General features: G+C 47.4%; 1 protein-coding gene across 2 annotated transcripts in view; it reads left to right on the top strand.

Annotated features, from left to right (window-relative positions):
• Nucleotides 1-19538, top strand: part of ERBB4 (erb-b2 receptor tyrosine kinase 4) — a 690947-nt gene that overhangs the window by 657956 nt on the left and 13453 nt on the right. The window contains exon 26 of one of the 2 annotated variants that reach the window (XM_083154478.1): nt 13094-13141. The exons of the other annotated variant lie outside the window; for it this stretch is intronic. Coding sequence (XP_083010604.1) covers nt 13094-13141 — 48 coding nt within the window. The remainder of the gene's footprint in view (nt 1-13093; nt 13142-19538) is intronic. 2 annotated transcript variants of the gene reach the window in all.

Genomic DNA, 19538 nt, shown 5'->3' with positions numbered 1-19538 from the left:
GACGCCGGTGACAGCCCCGGGCTTCAGCCCTGGACGGGTGAAGCCTGGGGGGGGGGACCCCTTTATTGGGGGGGTCCCCACTCCTCCAGGTACCCCGTCCAAGGCTGACCAGCCACGGTGCTCATGTTTTGGCCGGGGGACCTTGTATAAAAAGTGTCCCCCGGCTGTGGCATGACACCGCGGGCTGTTGGAGCCCGGTGCTGGTTTCAAAATACGGGGGACCCCCAGATTTTTTGTCCCCCGTATTTTTGGAACCAGGACCGGTCCAAGAGTCCGGGGCTGGTTTCAGAAATACGGGGGACCCCTATGCTTTTTGTTCCCCCGTATTTTTGGAACCAGGTCCGGCTCAATGAGCCCGGGGCTGGTTATGCTTAGGAGGGGGGACCCCACGCCGTTTTTTTTTTAACTTTTTTTTTTTTGCACAAAAGCGCATTTATAAAAATGCGCACATTTTCATGACTGAAAATGCGCACATTTTCATGACTAAAAATCGCGGCAAATCGCGGCAAATCACATTTTTTTGCCGCTAATTCGCATCTCATTACATATGCGAATTCGCGGCAAAAAATGCGATTTTTAAAGGTGCGATTTGGTGCGATTTTTTTTTAGTCTAAAAAATCGCACCCTATTACATTTCGCCCCCTGTCGTCTATTCTTCGGCTGAAGAGTCAGAAGAGCCCATGGAGGTAGGCCTGGCTCGGCTCCCCGCGGGAGGAGGGGTTCGCCGAAGAGACTTTGGTGTTTGTTTTCTGTGTAACAAAAGGGGGCACTTTGTCCAGAATTGTCCTCAGCGTCAGGGAAACTCTCGGACCTAGCGGATGGTGAGGAGGTTCGCTCAGGTCTTCAATTTGTCTCCTCGCAAAATGCATGCTTAGTACCAGTGAAGATTTCCTGGGGAGAATCTGCTGACTCATTAAGGGCGTTTATTGACAGCGGAGCCGCAGGAAATTTTCTGGATATTTCTTTGGCCAAGACTCTAGGTATCCCTCAAGTCAAGATGGACAGGGCCATCTCCATTCGTGGGTTAGATGGTAACTCGCTGCCCAATGGTCAGATAGTGAGTTGTACACCACCTATGCAGGTAACAGTTGGAGCGTTACACCACGAACAAATAGTTTTTTTCCTCACACATTGTCCATCGGTTCCCCTTGTGCTTGGCCATCCGTGGCTGGTCAGGCATAATCCGGTAATTGACTGGCAAAAGGGGGAGATTGTTAGTTGGGGCTTTGATTGTTTTTCTCGGTGCTTATTACAACCATTGCGGGTCGCCACCGTACTTTGTAAAGACCTTCCTGAGGTATATAGGGATTTTGAGGATGTGTTTTCCAAGGGAAAAGCGGATACTCTTCCCCCGCATCGACCCTATGATTGCACCATTAAATTAATTCCTGGTTCCCCATGGCCTAAAGCTAGGTTATATGCCCTTAGTGCTCCGGAGACTAAAGCAATGGAAGAGTATGTGTCTGAAAGTCTTTCCAAAGGGTTTATACGTTCATCTAGGTCCCCTCTGAGTGCAGGCTTTTTCTTTGTCGGGAAAAAGGATGGGTCTTTGAGGCCATGCATTGATTACAGGGCATTAAATAAAATCTCAGTCAGGAATACATACCCCCTCCCACTCATTTCAGTACTTTTTGATCAGCTCAGACGAGCTACCATCTTCTCCAAGATTGACCTCAGGGGAGCGTATAATCTTATTCGTATAAAGTCCGGGGATGAATGGAAGACTGCTTTTAGCACACTTTCCGGTCATTACGAGTATTTAGTAATGCCCTTTGGATTATCCAATGCTCCAGCGGTCTTCCAGGACTTTATCAATGACGTACTCAGAGACTTTTTAGGGAAATTCGTGGTCGTATATCTTGACGATATATTAATCTTTTCGTCTTCAGTCACCCAACACTACGCTCATGTGCGTCAAGTCTTGCAGAAATTGCGGGAGAATAAATTGTATGCCAAACTGGAGAAATGTGAGTTCCATGTTTCTGAGATTGCATTCTTGGGTTATATTATTTCACCCCAGGGGTTCTCCATGGAACCCAAAAAACTCAAAGCCATTTTAGAGTGGGAGCGACCTAGCAACCTCAAAGCGGTGCAGAGGTTCCTAGGATTCGCTAACTATTATCGGCGGTTTATACACGCATTTGCTGAAGTGGTGGCGCCTATTGTGGCACTCACCAAAAAAGGAGCCAATCCTGCAGAATGGTCTCCTCAGGCGGAACAGTCTTTTCTCCTTCTTAAGCAGGCTTTCGTGGCTGCCCCGGTGTTGCGTCACCCTAATCCTGAGTTGCCTTTTTTGGTGGAGGTGGATGCCTCAGAGGTGGGAGTTGGGGCCGTCTTTTCTCAGCAGGATCCTGACTCAGGAGACGTACACCCATGTGCTTTTATGTCTAGAAAGTTCTCACAGGCGGAGGCTAATTATGACATCGGTAACCGAGAATTACTGGCAGTAAAATGTGCGTTAGAAGAATGGAGACATTGGCTCGAGGGAGCTAAGCATATGATCTCCATCCTTACTGATCACAAAAATCTTCAGTACATCGAGTCTGCGAAACGGTTGAATTCCCGGCAAGCCCGATGGGCGTTGTTTTTTGCCCGCTTTAACTTTCTTATCACATACAGGCCAGGCGCCAAAAATGTCAAAGCCGATGCCCTGTCCCGATCTTTCATGGCTTCACAGGAGACTCGGGCCCCAGTAGTCGCTATCATTCCTGCCAGATGCATTCATGCGGGCGTTCTGCAAGACTGGCAGACCCAGTTAACACAGGTTCAGGAGCAAGCCCCGGAAGGAGTTCCGGTCGGTCGTCTTTTTGTGCCTTCTTCTCTAAGAAAAAGTATTCTTCTGGAGTTTCATAATAGTAAACTGGCGGGACACCCCGGGATTTGGAAAACACACAAACTTCTTTCTCGCTCGGTGTGGTGGCCGCAGATGTTGAAAGATGTTAAAGACTTTGTTTTGTCATGTCCGGTGTGTGCCCAGCATAAGGTGCCCAGGTCTTTGCCATTAGGCAAATTACTACCGTTGGGGACTCCCTGGAGGCCATGGTCCCATGTTTCTATGGATTTCCTGGTTGAGTTACCTTTGTCTGCAGGCTATCAGGTAGTATGGGTGGTTATGGACCGCTTCAGTAAGATGGCACATTTTGTGGCACTCCGCAAGTTACCGTCTGCCCAAGAATTAGTCAGTTTGTTTATCCGGCATGTCTTCAGGTTGCACGGTCTTCCCACGGATGTGGTTTCTGACCGTGGGCCACAATTTGTTGCTAAATTTTGGCGGTTGTTCTGTAAGGCCATGGGTATTAATCTCAGTCTCACGTCAGGCTATCACCCCCAGTCCAATGGACAGACGGAAAGACTCAACCAATCCCTCAAGCAATATTTGCGTTGCTATGCCTCTAAACTGCAAGACAATTGGGTGGAACACCTTCCGCTAGCAGAGTTTGCCTACAACAACGCCTGTCACTCTGCATCTAAAGTCTCTCCTTTTTTCGCGGTCTTGGGCTGTCATCCCAGGTCGAATGCCTTGGATCCCAATTCTTCTTTTTCTTCTTTTTCTACGGCCACGCATTTTAAAAAGGTCTGGCGAGATGTCCGCATGGTCCTGGAGAAAACCTTGCTCAAAGAGAAAAGGAGAGTAGATCTCAATAGACGACATTGCCCCTTTAAGGTCGGGGATAAAGTCTGGTTGTCAACACGCAATATCAAATTGAAACAGCCGTCGGCCAAACTAGGGCCCAGGTTTATAGGACCCTTTAGGATTTTAAAGAAAATCAATCCGGTTGCCTTTCGTCTGTTGTTGCCACGGTCATTGAAGATCAATAATACGTTTCACTGTTCTCTCTTGAAACCTTTTGTCACGTCCAAAAAAATTTCCCCGCAAAATCAGCCAAGGGTCTTCTCCAGTCATTATTGAGGGACAACAGGAGTTCCGGGTGGAGAAGGTTTTGGATTCCAAGGTGTCCCGCAGGCAACTCCAATTCTTGGTTCACTGGAAAGGCTTTGGTCCAGAGGATAGGTCTTGGGTCACTGACGAGGATTTACATGCCCCTAGGCTAAAAAAATTGTTTTTTCAACAATTTCCTCATAAGCCCGGATTTAGGGGTACTAAGACCCCTGGTCGAGGGGGGGGTACTGTCAGGACCCGGGGTGCCGTGGACGCACCCACTGGCAGTACTGTGGTGGTCACACGGACGCCCCAGACCTCCGCTACATACTGGAGTCATAGGACGCGTCAGGGGAACAGCCGCGCGGCAGAGACTTCCTCCGCAGCTTCCGGACGCCGGGCGTCGGGGGTTGCTAGGCAACCAGCCCGGCGCGCTGCTTCCGGCGGTACTGACAGAGGTCCCGGCGCGTTGCTTGGTAACGGCAGACGCCGGGCGATTCAAACCTAGTCCTGACTGTTTCCTGGCAGTCAGGACGCCGGCTGCTTGGCGCCCTTTTCTTCGCGCACCTATCACCTTGTTAGAGGCTCGGTTCAGGTGCCTCTCTTTCATTGGTCCCGCTCCCTTTATCAGCGGTCTGAGAATGCTCTCAGACGCCGGTGATAGATTCCTGTTACTTGCGGGTTAGCTGTCTCTGTTACAGGCAGCCATCCCTGGTTTACGATCGGCTGTACCCACGCGGTCCGGACACCCACATCTCTTCCACCCCTGTTGGGTGCCGTGAGTTATCCTGGGCTACCGCCGAGTAGCATTATTTCTATGTTCTGTGCCCTGGTAGGAGGTGGGCCTTGTTCCTCCTTATTGGTTGTTTATGTACGATTAGTTGTGGGGTCACAACTCTCTTTAGTTACATTTTGGTCTCATAGGTATTTTTGGGACTAGGTTCACTTACGTTGCGCGACGGTGTCGCAGTATTACGTTACCTAGGTATTTATGCTATTTGTGTCTTTACTTGGCTATGTGAAAGATACCCCTAGGTATCCAGCCATTTTCCCCGGATTGCTTCATCATCCCGGGTTCCTGGGGACCACTGCCTTAGGGGTAGTTAGCTTCATCCCCTTGTTCTCTCCTAACTTTGGTGGTCGCGTTGTCCCCTCTCAAGACCAGGTGGCATCGGGGTTGGAGCCTGACTAACGGGCTCCTTCGAACGCGGCTATTATTGGCGAAGCCTAGTACTAGCACGCGTCCACCAAAGGTATTCAGAAACAACGGAGGTAGGGTGGCAGGAGAGGTCCCAGGAACCTAACATTTATCCTGGAGCGAATGCCCCGGTGAGTGCGCATATTCCAGCAAACCCCAAACATCGGACGGGAAAGCGGATTCTGACCTTGACGAGTGGGTCTGAATCACCCCTAAAGAGCAGATGGGGCTTCGTACCAAGGACCATAGCTGTAAGGTTCCTAAACTGCTTGCTGGGTGTTGTGCTGAATTTGGGTATAGTCCAGGTTCTAGGTAATGTGATTAAGGACCTTATTCTGGTCGAATTTCGCAGCGTTGCATGTGGATTACATGCCGCCCAACACTCACACGTGGGGGAGCGAACAAACCAAAATAAGGCCCTAAATCCAGAATAACTGGTTTAAGGATCTCTGTAGGGCAACCTAGTGCCAGCTGTAACTTTATATTTTCCTAACCTACTGGATTAAATGGAGTAGTAACGAGTAATAAAATAAAGGGGGAGATGTATCAAGCTTTGGAGAGATATAAAGTGGCCTTCTAGCTACAACAAACGAATCAGCATCTCTCACTTGAGAGACAGCAATCATGATTATTCCGTGACGCTTCCCTCTGCATCAGTGCATTGGGCGAATGTCGTATTTTTAGTGCTCCTTACCCCTGGATCACTTTCCTTTGAAAGGAATGTACGTGAACATCTCAAACATCGTTCCGGTGATTTGGACGAGCAAACAGGTCCAATTCCCACCCTCCCTGAGCAAACAGCAGTTCCATTCATAGGCACAGGTTGCTATTTGCAGCTTATCGGAGATGAGATCAAAACCAGATTGGAAAGAGCGGCCCGGGGGACAGGCCCTTGTTTGTTGTCGGAGTGCTCGGAATGTTCTGTAACACTGGCCACGCAGAGACAGTTATGGTCACCTGTATGTAGCGCTGGTACACACACTGCCACTTATAATTGTGACATGTTCAGGAATGAGACAGGGGCGTAACAAGACCTTTGGGGGCACCATAGCAAGATTTTGAAAGGGCCCCTTGGCGACCCGAGTTAGCTACAGGATGAGGGGGGTTGTTTTTTAGATGGTGGGGGATCAAAAAAAGCCTAGAGGGGGCCTGACGGTGGGGGGGGGGGGGCTACTCTGTGACCAGCGGTTGGATTGTAATTCCATGAACGATTAGTGCGTTTATCACTTTGATGTATTATATGCACTATTCTTCCACTTTACATATCACACATACTAATAACCTTTACGCCACTTTATGCCACACACACTTATTCCCTTGCACCACATTACGCCCTGCACAGTAAGGCCAATACGTCACATTATCCCCATACAATATTACCCATTGTGTCACATTGTGCCCCACACAGTAATGCCCATTGTGCCACATTACACCCCGCACAATAAAGGTCATTGTGCCACATTACACCCTACACAATAATGGTCATTGTGCCACATTATGACACGCTGGCATCTCACATACTAATGCTTACTGCCCCACATTACACTCCAAACAGCAATGGCCATTGCATCACATTACTGCCCACACAGTAATGCCCACTGTCCCATTACGTTCCATACGATATTACCCATTGTGACACATTGCAACCTACACAATATTTCCCACTGCGCTACATTCTACCCCGCACAATAATTCCCACTGCACCACATTACGCCTGCACAATAATTCCCACTGTGCCACATTATGCCCTGCACAATAATTCCCACTGTGCCACATTATGCCCAGCACAATAATACCCACTGTGCTAAGTTACACCCAACTGGGACTTCACACTGACATGCACACTGCGTCACATTATGATCTGCACAGTACAGTGTCTCTGTAGACTATGGAGCATAAATCAAGTCATCCAATCAGGTCCAGATAAGGCCTTGGGGGGGGGGGGGGGGGCTGGGTCACTTTACACAAGGGGGTCCCCTCCCACTTGTCATTACTGACCGCAAAGTGCACGGGAGAATATTACACTGTCAAAACACAGAGTAAAGGTAGTATAAACTTGGTCAATAGGTAACTGCAGGGTGGGGGGTTAATATACATATATATATATATATTACCACATGAAAAGCCTGTGTTTGTCCCACTGTACCTTACTCTGTAGGAGACCACACAGGCTCAGTGCTGCCTTTGATTAAAAATCTTCCCATGACAAGGCTGCTGCTGTTCTTCATGGGCCTGAGAAGCATGTGATGATTTCCATCAATCAGAGCTCAGCACAAACCTCTCACCCTCTGACCTCTTATGCAAAATCTCATGGGACTTAGTCATCTCCTAGTAATGCCCTGCACACTTGTGCAGTCAGTGTGCCTTGGCTCCCGATGCTCAGCACCATTAATCATTGTCACATTGGCTGATAGGTGAAGCTGCAGCACTACCCTACTCCCATGCTGGAAATACCTGCTGACCACAGGGGGGGCCATAGCTAGAGGGGGGGCCCAGGGGTATTGACCCCTCTGAGCCCCCCCCTTAATCCGACCCTGCAGCCAATCACAGCAGCTGCAGAACACTTCCACTGCTTATATCTCTGGAAGAGTAGTAGTGGGGTGAATCCACTGGATTATCCAGCTTTAGACAATGCAGAGGCGGAGTTTGCCAGTGGCCATGGGGCAGAGATTATTGGCGGTGGCATACAGTATAGGCGTATGGGGTATGGCGCCACAAAACTTCTTGGCAGGGGGGAGCAAAATTTATAGTTACGCCACTGATTAGGCCCCAAGTGCCAACACCTGTTCCTCAGTCATGACCTCCCTGGTATCCATAAGGAAAATGACTTAAAGGCATGGCACTGATAACGTGAAGGTGGTAGAGGTTACAGAGCCCCCGTGCCCCTATCTATGGTGAAGGATGAGCAGATGTTGTCCTTTGTTTGGTGCTTTTACCTTATGTCACCATGACAACATATGAGAGCCAAAGACTCAAGAGGTTGTCATGGCAGCTTCTAATCAGCAAACGCTGGAACTCATACGGATATAGATAAATATACAGTACAAATATATATATTTTGCATTTGTTCAACTGATAAGAATATATTCCATGATGGCTGCAGTCTGTTATTACGGTAAGGTACAGCCGGCTCCCGCAGTACCAGCCGTGGCAGGGGGCTGATAGAATCCGATCCACGCTGTATAAGTCTCATGTTCTGACAAGGGAAGTGAGAAAACCATTACTAGGTGCACAAGGACATACAGCAGGCTCTCAGTGTCCCATCACACATTGCAATGTAATCCATTCTGCAAGACCAGGGAAACAGAAACTCACGGCAATATACCTGCCTGACTGACTGTGGTAAAGGTGGCCATACACATGCAGATTTATCTTCAGATCTGTCTGGTTGGAACAAAAACATGGTTATGGATGAGAACAAATGACAGTTGATCATTTATACTGGAAAACTGACACTGTCACTCATCCATAACCATGTTTTTGTTCCAACCAGCCAGATCTGAAGATAAATCTTACTAGTGTATGGGCACCTTTAGACTGAGCTGGCGCCATGTGTAGTTACTTGTAGGACACACAGAGAGATGGGGGTTACAGCCAAAATAAGGAATCTGTGTAAAACGCAGATGTAGCAGGGTTTATTGCAACAACGTCATGTGCATCTATTTCACAATACCTATCACATCTATCCAGGGACAAACTAGGGCTGCTCAAGAGCCCTGGCATCGTATTGGTTGCAGGTGTGACGAAATGGGGGTGTGGTCGCTGCTTGTGGGTGTGTGGCCTTGTGACACACCCCTGTGTTTCTGTTTGCTGGGTGGCTAAGCACATCGCAGGGAGGCTGAACCGCGGGGGCCTGCGCATAATCGATCATGCGCAAACACCCAGCATTGACCGGGTGGGCGAATTCGGACCACAGCAAGCAGGTCTTAATTACGCCCCCCCCCCCCCTGTTTAATATAAAATGCAGCCTACTGATGCCATGTGTTTGTTTCTATGCATCACCCTTAGAACCGTGTCCCGCTTGCGTCACGTGACGCGGCTGCTCAGCGATGTACCTGGAACAAAGAGCAATAGGGAAAATATCAAATCTTAAAGGTCAATAACAAGAAGGCGGCTGCTGCTGCTGCGAGGGATCCAGCCGTAATCCCAGCCAATAAGTTTGTTGTTATTAACTTAATGATTATAGAGGCGCGTTGCTCTGGGGGCACCAGGATGGTAAGCTCCGCTGGTATTTCCCTGGCATTCACGGCTCTCAGAGATACGTGGTGGGGAAATGAGAACATTTCTGCCTGAGCGGGCGACCGTTCGGTCTGGGAGAGAACGTGATGAGCGCAGGTTTGTTCTGTGTTGTTTTGCTTGAGGTCTTCTTGTGACTGTAGTGCTTTATCAGCTGTGTAATGCGGTGTCATATACAGTACAGAGAACGTGTTATTGACCCGCCATGTACACCATTGACTTTGTCCTCCAGCCGCGTTTGATTGTGTTTACTGGATGATGTCATCTAAACACCAATGGCTTGGAGCTAGGTCATTCCTCCTCCGTGTCCATCACGTCCTCCTTAAGAATGCAAACAGATTTGGCAGGCAAATAACACAAAGGGGTGTGGCTTCACAGGATGACTCACCCATGAGCCGCTCCTCCTGTTTGCTGTCACTGTGGGGGCATGCCCAGCTCTCTGGGGGCTGTGACTATTCACCGCTGCACTGCTAAGCAGAGCATTGATTGACAGGCTGAATCCCAACCCCCCCCCACCACCACCACCACCTCCACTGCTGCCCACGGATAGGAAATCGGTATAGTCCCAAATAAACGGGACTGTCCTGCAGAAATCGGGGCAGTTGGGAGGCATGCAACCGGGAATGCAGCTATTGCGGTGCCAGCACATGCGCAGTGTTCCACCACCCTAGTTGTCCTCAAGCCCATAGACAATTACTGATCTCCAGGCATCCACGGGAGTAGCGGAAAGGAGGTTTACATTGGCTTTATACTCTATTAGGCTCCGTGTCAGTGTAAGAAGACATTTTTTCTAATGATACATCGGCACGGCGGATACCATGGGATTCTAAGCCCAACGCCTCTCGCCACGTTAGTGAATATATCATAATAGTCATGCTTAGATCCAGGAATTGTCCTCTCAGCCCTACATGTTGATTTATAAACCACTGAGAAGTGGTCCCTACCTTCTGACATGAAAGGAAGAAATAGGCTGTAAATCACCCAGCCGACACAGCCATGAATTACATTTGTATAGAGCTCTGCTCAGTATTGCGGGATCTTAATGTCAGACGAAGGGAACTGTCTATTACTGTCATGCTTGCTGTAAGACGAGATGATACGGGTCCTGTAGGTAACTGCCTTCACACCTTGTCAGCGCGGGCAGGCGCCAGGAATAAGTGTAATAACCCCATGTGGGTGACATGTGACTACACATTCTGTGCTGCAGCCAAAGGATTCTCTTATTCTGCTCAGGTTCTGCTGCGAGCCAGGCATTGCGTTAGTGTATGTGCCCTGCAGAATGAATGTGCCCGGAGATGTATCGGACATTCTAAGGAGGACCAGTGGAAGTGTTACCCCTAGCAACCAATCGTTAGGAATCCTGTAGCACTCCAGCTGCTGTGGAACTACACATTCCAGCATGTCCTGCCACACTTTTAGCATGCCCTAACAGCATGCTGGGATGTGGAGTTCGGCATCAGCTGGAGTGCCACAAGTTGCCTACCCCAGGGTGTCACCTGCAGTGCTGAACCAAGCTCCTGTCCCTGGGAGCTAGCACTTCAGCCAAGGCACTTTCTCTGCAGGCAGCGGTTCTCGCAGTTACGAGAACAGGGGTTTGGGCCAGGCTTACATACTATTAGTATCCTCTCGGGAGAAGCCCGGGGAGGAGTCTGCCAGCAGCACTTCGGGGTTGGGGCTTGTCATCATCAAGCCCCACCCCCAGTACTGCAAATATCTCGATTCGCGGGGCTCTGAGAAAGGGGGAGGCTAAAATACCGCAATTTGCGACATTTTTCTGTGAGCTAATCCACAAGAAAGTAAGATTTAGGTGCGGGCCACTCCTAGTGCAAGACTTCAGTTAATATTTCATTTTAACATTTTATTTTATTGTTTTCAATGCCTTTTGTTTTTAGTTTTGTGCTTCATTAAGGAGCAGCCAAGTTTCTCATAATGACTTTTTATTAGTACATTGTCTATATATACCTTTATGATGGGAAGTACCACCAGTGACCGCTAGTGCCCAACTGGACAGACCAAATTGCTCCTTTGTGTGCTAAAAGATGTCGTAACAGATCTGATTCAAACTTGCTGGATACGGAGAGAGGGAGCTGTGAAGACAGAGGTTGGAGGTAGGGGCAGATAGGGACTGGGGGTAGGGTGGAGAGTTTGTAGGCTAAAAAACTGTCACAGCTCAAAGTGAAAGTAAAAACCGTCACAGCTCAAAGTGAAAGCACTAAACATTGCGGAAGACGTCAGTTTGACAGGATTTTAACTAGTAAATAATAAATAGCGCCGGAAAAATGTGTTTTGTGTTAGATAGATGTTCATAGACATAAATCAAAATTTTCAGCTTCATTATCAAAATTCAAAAAGGCCCATTTAAACTGAAAGTAGATGGGTCACCTACAATCAGTGGTGGCCACTTTGTGGACAGAACTACAGTATTAGGCCAAATCATGCCTTTAAAAACTAATGAAGTAGCTTATTATCAAGCACCAGTAATATTTGAATATTGGCTCACACAAAATGGCTGCCTCCATGGGAGTACAGGTTGGGTGACATTTAATAGGATGAGAGATTCAAAAAGTGAGAGATTTGGTAAGAAATCTCCAGTTTTATTAAAGCAGCAATCATTTACACAGCAAAATCAAACTGGTTTTGCAGTGTAAATGATTGCCGCTTTAAAAAAACTGGAGATTTCTTACCAAATCTCTCACTTTTTGAATCTCTCATCCTATTAAATCTCACCCCTTATACGTACAAAGTAAAAGCATACCTCCCAACTTTGAAATTCCCTGAAGAGGCTCGCATCCTAAAACCAGGGGGTGTGACTTCCCAGAAAGGGAGCGCGGCCTATAATCCAGGGTTGCCTACCCTCCCGGAATGGCCGGGAGAGTCCCGGAAATGGGGTCACCCTCCCGGCCCCCCGGAAAGGTGGCCAACCCTCCCGGATTCTGGGGGACCCCCGCCCCCCCCCCCCTGATTGCGGCTCCCCCCTGACTGCGGCTCCCCCCCCCCCTGACCGCAGCATTTAAATTACCTTATAACTGCAGATCTCCGGGGAGGGGGCAGGGCTAAAGTGTCATAATCGCGTCATTTACCCCCGCCCCCTCCACGGAGATAGGCAAATTGAGAAAATTTTATTCATGGGGGCGGGGCTTACTGATGTTACATTTAAGCCCCGCCCCCGAGCTCCTGCTGAAAGTTTTCTCTCCTGGCTACTCCTGGAGAGGAGCTTTTAAAAGTCGGCAACCCTGCTATAATCACATCTTCCCCCAAGGTCACGCCCCCGCTTTGCCGCTGTGGGGGCATGGCCCAGAGGCTCTGTGATCCTCTAGCCATGCCCCCAGCCCCCCTGGCTGCGAGAATAGATGCATGCGCACAGCGTTTATTCACCACTGCTCAGCAGCTGACGAGGGACTCCCGACAGCCCCCCATGCCGTGGCCACTGCTGGCCGCGGGAGGGACACGGGAACATCCCTGAAAACTGGGACGTTCCCGTGGTAATCGTGGTTGGGAGGTATGGTAAATTTACCAATTCGTCCATTTTTTTTTTGTGGGTTTCATTAGTAAAAAGAAAAAAGAGTGTGTTAGCCAAGCGCATATTCCAGAGAGCGCTGACGTTTCCGCCTCACACAATATAGTGAAATGCGTCTCTCTCTCAGAGTAATTACCTGCAGTTCTGCACCCAAGTGTAGGATATTGCGTCACTGTAATGCATGAGTTTTTCTTACTATCTCATACAGCTCATGAATTCTTTTCATTCTTACTCCCATCATCCCATTTTTCTTTCCTATCAGAGTGAAATTGGACACAGCCCTCCTCCTGCCTACACCCCTATGTCAGGAGTAAGTATTTCACATTGGCCTTTAATCTTTAAATGTCTTGAATGGCTTACCCTCTGGTTGTTGATTGGTTTCTCCTAGGGGTGTATCACAGTAGATTGACATAAGCATCCTCATGGCTACATTATTTATATCCTTATACGATCTTACCAGCCAAACTCAAGATTTATATTGGCCAATATGGCTGACAAATACTGTATCCCTTCCTCGCCCCGGCCCCTACAAAGCTATGTCTCACTCCTCATTTCCCATTCCTCTCTTTCATCTCCTAACTTCAAGTTTCCATGCTGAGGTCTATAACTGGCTGGTAAAGTGTCAGAAGGGCATTTGCCCAGTTGTGTTTAGCCGTTACAGATGAGGCCTGGTGCTGATATTGACAGCTTCAATGTGGCTGCCTGGCCCAGATAAATGATGATACAACAAGTTTTGGTGGAGGCTTTAGGCAGACGCTATCACGTAGCAATGTCCCTCTGCCATGTGATCGGGGTTAGCCCTTGGTGCATTTTCATGGCTAAATACCATTAGTGTAACTAAGTTATCCCCCATCCCTCAAAAAGTTTCAGGCTCCTGCTCATCGTCAGGGGATTTGCCCCTGTTGCCATGGGTCTGTAATCAGTGGATTCCCCCCCTCTGGCCGTCACCACGGTTCTGTCGCGCATGCCCTTATTACAACTGTCCCTTCCAAAATGGCCTTCTTCTCCTCTAGCATCCTTAATAACTGTCTCATCTGAGGAGGTGGCCATTTTGGGAGGAACCTTCATGGGGGCAGGAGCAACTAGACCGCAGACAAGTATCTGCAATAGCAATAGCCTCTGCCTCCCAGTCACCATGTGATCTGCTGCTACGCCACTGAATATCAAGTATTCATTTGCACTAGTATGTATAGTATCTCCTTCTTCGTTATGTGTCCAAGCCAAATTTCTGTCAGTATCAGTTAAATCCACTCTTCCATCCTTTTCCTATTCAGCAAACGATAACCAATTATGGAGAAGGTTGCACGGATAGCTCAACCCTCTTGCCGCTAAGTGACATTTGAATATTGGCTCACACAAAATGGCTGCCTTTTTTGGGAGTACAGTATATAGGGGACCATTTAAGGGTACCCGAAATACTAAAATTCACTTTGCCCAATACGCAAACTTCTACGACTCCTCTAAATGCCTTTTGCCTTTGTCACTACTGTGTCATGTAACATGGTATGCCAGGAGTAGGAAGAAGTCCAGCAATTAATGAAAAAAGCACCTTTATCGAACAACTCATTATTGATTACCGTGTGCTGTTGAACATAATGCCTTCTATTATGAGTTTACATTTAATCATTTAAAAGATGTCAACCTGCCGTAACAGTCGATGGGTTTGAACAGATCGGCAATAACCAAACCGCAAAGGATTATGGGAAAATAGATTAATAATGAAACATTGGGCTGGCTCCTTCGGAACCATTACATTTCCTGCAGGACGACACAGGGCAGGCACAGGAAATGCTAATTAGCAGCGGACGCCACATAATGATTACCATAGCACCCTGACACATGGGTATCTACATAAACAGAGCACAAATAACATTAGACATCAAGCGATTCATTATGGGAAGAGACATAGAAGGAAGATCATTAATATAGTGTCCGGCACCAGCACAGAAGGGACGGCGAATGAGGAGACAGCCCGGTAATTGAATCAATCAGTCATTTGCTTGCTGATGCTGGGACTGAGCTCTAGGTCAGCAAGTGGTGAAAAGCTGTGGCAAATACACTAATTACTACTCTACGGGAAGACAAAAACGGACGGTGTAACTCTTACTGTACCGGAGTCAATGGAAGTGTTCTCTGTCATTCATGGGACTCAATGATCCTTCTTATTATGGGGGGATATGTATCAAAGTGTGGCGAAAGTACCGACCACTCAGCTCCCGAACATTGGGCCTAATTCACTACCATTCAGAATTGGGCAAATTCATCCCTGTTCCGATGGTGGGTGAGCAACTCGACGAAGCCATTTGTTGCCAAAAGTGCAGACCGCGGCAACAAAGCGCTTTCAGCGCTCGGTAAGTAGCAAACTTTGCTGCTGATACCCCTTTCACACAGAAAATGAAATATCCGGGTGAAGCAGTTCCACCTGGGAATTTCATTAAATACACGGGTTCCTTTTTCTGTGTGAAAGGGCACACCCGTGTCGTAAATCCCGTGTCTCCGACCCGGGAATTGACCAGGGTCGAGGACACGGAATTTATGACCCGTGTTGACCCTTTCACACAGAAGAAATACACGTGTTATTCAGCAAATTACCGGGTAGAAATTTTCAACCCGGTAATTTGTTCTTCTGTGTGAAGGGGGGTCAGGCTGCTCCCGGCAAAATTGACACGGCATTTGAAATGCCGTGTATTTGCCGGGATTTTCAGACTTTTCTGTCTGAAAGGGGTATTACTGAGCCTTACAGAACCAGAGCTTGAACTTCCAGTAATATAATATATGGACAGACAAAAGCGAATCCAGTCCCTTGCCACATAATGAATGTAAGGATGACGTATAAACACAATTTACTTCACATAATAATTTGTTTTCTAAGTTTCGCAATAAGAAACTTTTGGCCTTGGGGTGCAGTGACAAAAATACTATAAGGTTCTGTGATTCCAAAATGTTTGGGAACCACTGGGGTATGGTGTTTTGTGACAAATATAAAGGTCCATAGTAAATAATGTAGATGCAAAGGTCTATTTATAATCTTTAAACATTTACCTGTAATAAGAAACTAAAGGATTTATATATCAATGAGTGAAAAAACTCATTGTGTATGATAAAACTCATTACGTATGTGATAAATCATGCTCCAGCCAATCAGCTCCCAGCTTTCATCTGTTCAGCTCCTACTGTCATGTGTTTGGAAATAATAGCTGGGAGCTGGTTGGCAGGATTACCATTTATCATTCGCAACAAGCTTTATCACTGTCTGACTGGGTCAACACTTTCCTAATGGTGCCCATACATGCTGAGATAGCAGCGTGCGTTCCGATGCAATGGGATGCGCGCTCCGCGATCATCCCATCGCACAGTACTAAAAGTATGTGCTGCACATACTTTTCGTACTGCTTTCAGATCGCATCACACGTACATTGCATGCAAAACGCATGCCGTACGATGCGATCTAGCCCATAACGCATGAGATTCTCACAGCGTGTATGGGCACCTTAAGTCTTTACCCTCTGTTAATATTTTACAAAGCAATGGAGAATGTGGTTTTAGAAATGTTCTAAAGGCCGTTAGATTCATTAGGTTCCACGTGCTTTGTGCGAGTGGGAAAGGTCCATGCGCCAAGTGTATAACTTTTGCAAATTTGGAAAAAGCGCAAAAACAAGCCAACCTGCCCACAGTCCCTGCCCCCGTGGAACGCTCTGGGTGGGTGGATAGGGGGGGGGGGGGCAGTGGGCAGTATTCAATGAGAAAAATTTGCCATGTTTTATGGCGAGTTTGTGCTTTTCTCGCGTTGGATGGAGACTTTTGCTCTCAAAAAGCGAGCAACTCTATTCAATGTGCACTTCTCGTCGTCTTTCTGAGTGATTTTCGCCATGTCTCTCCGTGTAGCAATTCTCCATCTTTTCATGGAGAAGTGGAATGTGAACTTTTTAAATAAATGTTTTTTTGTTTTAATTTTGGTGTAAAAACATCAGGAATTTTGTTCTGTGAAGGGGCAGGCTATTTATATGTGCTTATAGCACATGAATATATATTTTAATATTAAAAAAATATATATTTTTTTATTTTATTTTTACACAGAGCAGCCAGCAGGGGGTCGGGAGCCGAGCCGCTCATTAGATATTCATATATTCACTGCACCCGATCATCATATGCATGGTCGGGAGCAGTGAATATACCCGGTCCCCTGCAGGCTCTGGGGGGGGGGGGGCAACTTGTGCTGCCTGGGTCCCGGGGAGCCCACCTCCCCCCCACATACGTTCTGGGGCAGGCAGGGAGACTTCAATCTCCCTGCCTGCCACTGTCCCACGGCTCCCTGCCGCGGACGCTCGTCCGCTGCAGGGGTTAAGATTCGCCGCAAGGGTCTACTCGCCCCTCCGACATTGAGAACAGAGAGAGCGAGTGTCAGCCAGCCCTCCGGAACGCAGCGAGTGTGCAGTGAATCCTAAACAGGATTCGCTGCACACGGCGAGCTTTCTCATTGAATACTGCCCAGTGGTGTCTGAATAGCGGGACTGTCGCGCTGCAATCGGGACAGTTGGGAGGTATGAATTTACACTATCAGTTCCTCACCGGATCCGTAGTCATGCAGCAAATGCTATTACTTTGTCTGCTGAATTAAATGAGGTATATAAATAGAGAAAGACTGCATGACGTATCATTGTTAAAAAAAAAACACCCTGTTTTTTTTTACTGGGTAACAAATTGTGTCCATGTAAACTAATTGCTGGGAGATTATAGACAATAACTGTAGTATTGCATTTAACCTGTGACCCTACTTCCCACGGAACGGTGGATCTGTATTGCAGTGACGGGATCATTGTAGATGTTCAGCGTTACAGATGTTCAGCAATTAGTTCCACTTTGACAAGCCTAGAAGTGTGAACTGTGCCGCAGGCTGTTGCAGCAGCAGCAGCAGGACGCGTTGTGCTGTATGTACTAGTGCTACGTGCTGGCATTTATTAACCCCCTGCGGGGATATGCAGAATGGTACAATACCGAGATAACGGTATTTCTGTGAGTGTCAGGGAAAGCGTAGGTGTGCCAAGGCATTTGAGGAGAAGTCATGTGACGTTGGCTCCGGCCTGATACAGCTGCTTCTATCGCACTTGCAGAGTAAGTCCAGGGCTACACACAGACTGCATACACTGGAAAATAATTCCGTGGTGAGCGGCGTGCAAGCGGTGCTAAGCAATTCGCAGGCTTGCATGGGGCGGGATTTCATTCTGACATGATCGCCGGTCTCTGCATCTTAGCAGAGCAGCGATCAGGTGTGAATAAGCCCCTCGTTCATGGTCTGACACTAGACAATGACAGTAGTTACTCCGCCTGTTATTAGGAAATCTGGATATACAGTACTGAAGGCCTCCTGTTACCACTACAATGATCGAGCCTCAATTTTTTATAACTTCTGATATTTAAACGCTGTGTTTGTTAAATGGGAGCTTGCAATCCAAAACATGCCGAAAAATGTGTGTCACGAAAAATAGTGGACTCCAAAAGTGTGTATGAATGAGCCCCCTTACGTGGATATTATGATTGGAGAACTCCAGAAGTGTGTATGAAGGAGACCCCTTACGTGGTTATTATGATTGGAGAACTCCAGAAGTGTGTATGAATGAGCCCCCTTACGTGGTTATTATGATTGGAGAACTCCAGAAGTGTGTATGAATGAGCCCCCTTATGTGGATATTATGCTTGGAGAACTCCAGAAGTGTGTATGAATGAGCCCCCTTACGTGGTTATTATGATTGGAGATCTCCAGAAGTGTGTATGAATGAGCCCCCTTACGTGGATATTATGATTGGAGAACTCCAGAAGTGTGTATGAATGAGCCCCCTTACATGGTTATTATGATTGGAGAACTCCAGAAGTGTGTATGAATGAGCCCCCTTACGTGATTATTATGATTGGAGAACTCCAGAAGTGTGTATGAATGAGCCCCCTTACGTGGATATTATGATTGGAGAACTTCAGAAGTGTGTATGAATGAGCCCCCTTACGTGATTATTATGATTGGAGAACTCCAAAAGTGTGTATGAATGAGCCCCCTTACGTGATTATAATGATTGGAGAACTCCAGAAGTGTGTATGAGTGAGCCCCCTTACGTGGTTATTATGATTGGAGAACTCCAGAAGTGTGTATGAATGAGCCCCCTTACGTGGTTATTATGATTGGAGAACTCCAGAAGTGTGTATGAATGAGCCCCCTTACGTGGTTATTATGATTGGAGAACTCTAGAAGTGTGTATGAATGAACCCCCTTACGTGGTTATTATGATTGGAGAACTCCAGAAGTGTGTATGAATGAGCCCCCTTACGTGGATATTATGATTGGAGAACTCCATAAGTGTGTATGAATGAGCCCCCTTATGTGGATATTATGCTTGGAGAACTGCAGAAGTGTGTATGAATGAGCCCCCTTATGTGGATATTATGCTTGGAGAACTGCAGAAGTGTGTATGAATGAGCCCCCTTACGTGGTTATTATGATTGGAGAACTCCAGAAGTGTGTATGAATGAGCCCCCTTACGTGATTATTTTGATTGGAGAACTCCAGAAGTGTGTATGAATGAGACCCCTTACGTGGATATTATGCTTGGAGAACTCCAGACATGTGTATGAATGAGCCCCCCTCTCACTCCCCTTATTTGGACGCTTCGGGCAGCTCTGCAGTTGCAGTACTGACTGCAGGAGCCATTACAGGGACC

The sequence above is a fragment of the Crinia signifera genome, chromosome 7, assembly GCF_055691185.1.
Source record: "Crinia signifera chromosome 7, ASM5569118v1, whole genome shotgun sequence".
NCBI lineage: Eukaryota > Metazoa > Chordata > Amphibia > Anura > Myobatrachidae > Crinia > Crinia signifera.
This window is presented reverse-complemented; position numbering and strand designations above follow the sequence as displayed.